Consider the following 4,674-nt stretch of genomic DNA (forward strand, 5'->3'; position numbering starts at 1 on the left):
GGGGGGAGGGGAAGGGGTAGATTATTAACTCTATGCTACACGGTGGCTTTTCTTTGAATTCAGAGCCAGGTTCTGTTTCTGTTAAGATTACTGTGTATCAGTGATTTTGTGTGATAGCAGTATCGTATTCTAATGGCAACTTCAGTTTTTCAATTAAGTTTTTGCTGGGTGTCGCTATGGTACGGAGACCTGTTCTTACCGTACAAGAAGATGTAACCTGATTTGTCCTCTGTGGCTTAGAACATCTGGAATTTTATGGAAATCTCAGTGGAATATTTCCACAGGGGTTATTCTCTCTGGATATATGACTCAACACAGCAGTCTTTCGATTATTAAAAAATAAATAATGATGAACAAAGTTTATCATTCTTCTAGCTTTCTTTAGCTAAGCAAATAGAAGAAAAACTACTTTGCATTTGCGAGGCGGCGTATGTTCATGTGCCAAACCTTAACTTTACATGGCATTACTCATTTTAATGGACGGACAATAGGTTGAGGAGGTTAGGGCAACTTAAACAGCGGGGACAACATTCCTGATTCTTTCCTTTATTTCTTCAGACCCGGTACAGGTTTTCCTCTGCAGATCAGTAGAAAAGCTTACCGTGAGTAATGAAAGGAGTTTGGTGATGTTGCCTGCCGACTTTCTGTCGACCGAGTCTCTGTGGTGACACGGGCTTCCCCTTTTTTGTGCTTTCCCTGAACGTTTGGTGTGCTTCCCTGTGAACTGTGGAAGTTTCACCCCTCTCTGCTTATATGTTTTGTAATTGTGTCTTTACCTGACTTCTCTTCCTTAGAATGCCTGGGTACATTCTTACCCCGTACGTTACAGCAAAGTAATACCGTTTGAGGCGACGGGAAAAGTGATTTTTGTACTTGTCACCCACAAGACTTGCCGGACAAGGGAACTTGGCAATAAATGTCACTGTAGGGAGAGGTCCCGTGTGATGAAAAGTGACGGTCAGTGTGGCGCCACCGTCCTTTCCATCGTTTACTCTCACCCGGAAAACTTTTGCGGCCCTTTCAGCGAGCACGAGGTTCACCTCTCCTCCGTGAAACGGAGTGAAATGAGGTGGAGGTTTGCTGATTCTTACGAAGGTAAGTTTTGGTGTGGAAGAGAAGCGCTGCCTCTCTAACTTGTGACTGGAGGGGCCGAGAATTACTGTTCTTACAGTGAGGGAAATAGTTAAATTGTCCTCAGAGGGGGAAAAAAGAAATTATCCAGAGCCATGGTTGCCGACTTGCACCGTCGGAGGAGCTGGTTTATTTTAAAACCCATTTGGTTCTGTCCTTCAGGAAGTAATTAAAAGGGTGTTGTAACTGGGTTTTTTTCTTATTTTAGGTACGTTTCCATAAAGCCTGATAACAGAAAGCTGATTAACGGTACCAATGTGCTCGGCCTGCTGCTTGACACTTTGCTCAGAGATGGGTTTCGCCTTGTAAGCACCAGGACAATGTCCAGCGAAGAAAAAGTGGAATGCTACAGTTTGGAAAGGATGAAGAGGGCAGCAGGCCTTACCCTCACGGCGCACCAGACCCCAGGGAGCTCCGGGGTCGCGCAGGCAAAGAGAAGCCAAGCACAGAAAGGGAAGTGAAGCCTTTTCCTTTCATCTTCTGAAGGTGGAAAGAGGGGTGTGTCGGCACTGGTGCCCGTTTTTGTCAGGTTGTTTGAAACTGCAACTATTGAGGGAAGTAACAAACAAACAATTTTTTTTTTTTTTTAAGTATTCAGGGGAAAAAAAAAATGCTTTCCTGCCTTTTTACTGCTCCACCTTCTTCAGCTCTAAATAATAAAGAGCCACAGATCCATCCTGGTTTGTGGATCAGATTCCAGCGTTTTCAAGGGTTGTTTTTGTTGTTCTGTGGGGCTAAAATTTATCTTAGGACCCGCAAAAAATCAGCCATTCCTTCTAGAAAATCATGTTTATGTTCTAATCCATAAGCAGATTTTAAATATGGGATAATACATGAAGAAGGAACAGCTTGACAACAACTGTCCCAGCGGTTTGGAGAAGCGGCTGGAAGAGGAATGCAAACCTCAGTGGTTGAATGTTGCTTCTACTTTCAACAGACACACGTGCAGCGCTTCTCCTGACAGCAGCGGGAAACGTCCTGAGCAGTATTGCTGTGCGGCTCCGGACACGAGAACGTGGCTCTGTGAAGCCGCCACCAGCGTCCATGGAATACCGTGTTGCTGCCTCCTGCAGAACACTCCTCTGTCCTCCCACCCCGAAGGCATTGAGCTGCTCTTCAGTGCCGAGAATTCAACTACAGAGGTTGTAGTGAACAAAGGGCCCATTGATTTTTAGGGCTTTCACCAATAAAAAGGATGAAAATGTGATAAGCAGTCCTTCAGGTGGAAGGGTTAGTACCAACTTAGAAGTAGTACAAAGCATATTTAGGAGGAATGTTTGGCTGAAGTGGCTTTAAGCCTTGGGATTGTTAACCCTGTACGATGCTTTGTAAAGATGCCAACACACCGTGGTGCCAGGAGACATTAGTTAGAGACCTTGCAAATCTTTAGGCCTGCCTTGAAGGCAGGGCAAGAAGATCGCAGTAACTTCCAGGATGCATTAGCTGAGCCTGACTTTTGTTGCTGATAAAACCCCACCGTTCCAAAGTTACAAACAGCCAAGTACAGCTCGTTTGGGCTTTTGGGGCTGACTAATGAGAGCTGGCTTTTCTTAAGGTTTAAAATGTGAATGTATTACTTTATTTGCAGTACATAGAAATGGGGATGGGTGGTGAGAATCACCTGGCTGGTTCTTGCTCTGCGGTGTTTCGGTGAAACGGATCTTCCCAGGCGGGTGGTGCCTCTGTCGGACATCTCTTCTGCTCCCACTGTAGTGCATTTTAGCTTGACACAAGGTCAGGAGGTCAGCAGCAGCAGGGAGGACCTCTTTGCTGCTTCTAGAGCTTCCTGGGTGCAGAGTAACATGACTGTGGGACTACATCGCCTACTACACTGCTTACAGGTTATATATGTAGAATCACGGAATGGCTTGGGTTGGAAGGGACCTTAAAGACCATCCAGTTCCAACCCCCCTGCCATGGGCAGGGACACCTTCCACTAGACCAGGTTGCTCAAAGCCTCATCCAGCCTGGCCTTGAACACTCCCAGGGATGGGGCATCCACAGCTTCTCTGGGCAGCCTGTTCCATAATAAATGTAATAAATGTTGAGGAAAGTAAGGGCAGATGCTTTCAGTTGAAACGGGATTTGTTGTCACTAATGTCATATTTGTTTTTTTATAAAACATTTTTTAGAGTGAGAACCATCAGTCACTGGAACAGCCTCCCAGGTATGTGGTGGAGTCCCTGTTGGTGGAGGTTTTCAAGATGTGGTCGTGGTGGGCGTTGAGGTCAGAGAGCCGATGGCAGCATCTGGGTAACACAGCAGACAGGGTGTGTGGGGTGACTGTCCCCATGCATCGCTGTACCGCAAAGACAGCGCTACTTGCTTTCGAAGTTCATTTTGAGTTCATTTGCTGCAGTTTACACTGTGGGACTAGTTTCAGAACACCTCATACAGACACGGTGAGGCGACTTCACCCACCGTGGAAGTAGTGAGTTTGTTTTCCTGGCTGTAGCAGCCACTTGGAAAAATGAAGTTTGGATTACTTTTTTTTTTTAAACAAAGTGAAAGAATATATGAAATAATTTAAGTTTTAGAAAGCCCTGGAGCGCTACCCTATACCATCACTCACGCTCCATGGCTTTGGCAGAGTAAGTATGTAGTACAAACGGTTCAGTACAACTTACGACGGGCTGGGGCCGAATATTTCCCGATTCCCCTCACGGGTTAATTGTCATTCAGCACGAACATCATCCTGTGAGTGTAGTGTTTCGGGAAGAATACAGCAGTGCAAGTTCCTGCCCCGTGAAGAGCCGTAGGTGCTTTACCTGGACCTCGTGTGACGGCATAACGTGGAGCTCTGTGTCGTTTTGACGTGACTGTCAGCAGCTTTGGGTTCCCAGAGTTGTTCGAGTGTTTACCCTTACTCAGCACTGAACAGAGACATGTCACCTTCTGCCACTTCTGCGCCTGCAGGGAAAGTAATAAGGCTCTTTGGCATGGCTGCTGGCTGTTTCGGTGTGTTTTTTTTAATGGGTAGTGGCTTCAGTAAGTTTGGGAGCAGATAGGGGTGTGTCAACAACCTGAGAGGAATTTGGGGAAGAGTGTCTGACTCAGACCAGCAGGATAACCAGGACCAATAATTTTGGAGGGGATTCTCCCCCTCTACACTGCTGTCATGAGACCCCACCTGGAGTGCTGTGTCCAGCTGTGGAGCCCACAACATCAGAAGGATATAGACTGGTTGGAGAGAGTCCAGAGGAGGCCACAAAGATGCTCAGAGGGCTGGAGCCCCTCTGCTATGGGGACAGGCTGAGAGAGTTGGGCTTGTTCAGCCTGGAGAAGGGAAGACTCGAGGGAGACCTTATTGCAGCCTTCCAGTGCCTGAAGGGGCTACAAGGAAGCTGGGGGGGACTTTTTACAAGGGCCTGTAGTGACAGGACAAGGGGTAACGGGTATAAATTGAAAGTGGGGAGGTTTAGATTGGATATCAGGAAGAAATTCTTCCTGGAGAGGGTGGTGAGGCACTGAAACAGGTTGCCCAGAGAAGCTGTGGATGCCCCATCCCTGGGAGTGTTCCCGGCCAGGCTGGATGAGGCTTTG

At 47.0% G+C, this 4,674-nt stretch overlaps 1 protein-coding gene across 1 annotated transcript in view; it reads left to right on the forward strand.

Moving 5' to 3' along the window:
* The window catches only part of KCNRG (potassium channel regulator), a 2,808-nt gene extending 1,216 nt beyond the window's left edge, over positions 1-1,592 (forward strand). Inside the window, exon 2 of the mRNA XM_010158506.1 lies at positions 1,340-1,592. Coding sequence (XP_010156808.1) covers positions 1,340-1,592 — 253 coding nt within the window. The remainder of the gene's footprint in view (positions 1-1,339) is intronic.
* The last annotated feature ends 3,082 nt before the right edge of the window (positions 1,593-4,674 follow it).

This window comes from Eurypyga helias, unplaced genomic scaffold (genome assembly GCF_000690775.1).
Source record: "Eurypyga helias isolate BGI_N326 unplaced genomic scaffold, ASM69077v1 scaffold29779, whole genome shotgun sequence".
In the NCBI taxonomy this organism is placed as follows: domain Eukaryota; kingdom Metazoa; phylum Chordata; class Aves; order Eurypygiformes; family Eurypygidae; genus Eurypyga; species Eurypyga helias.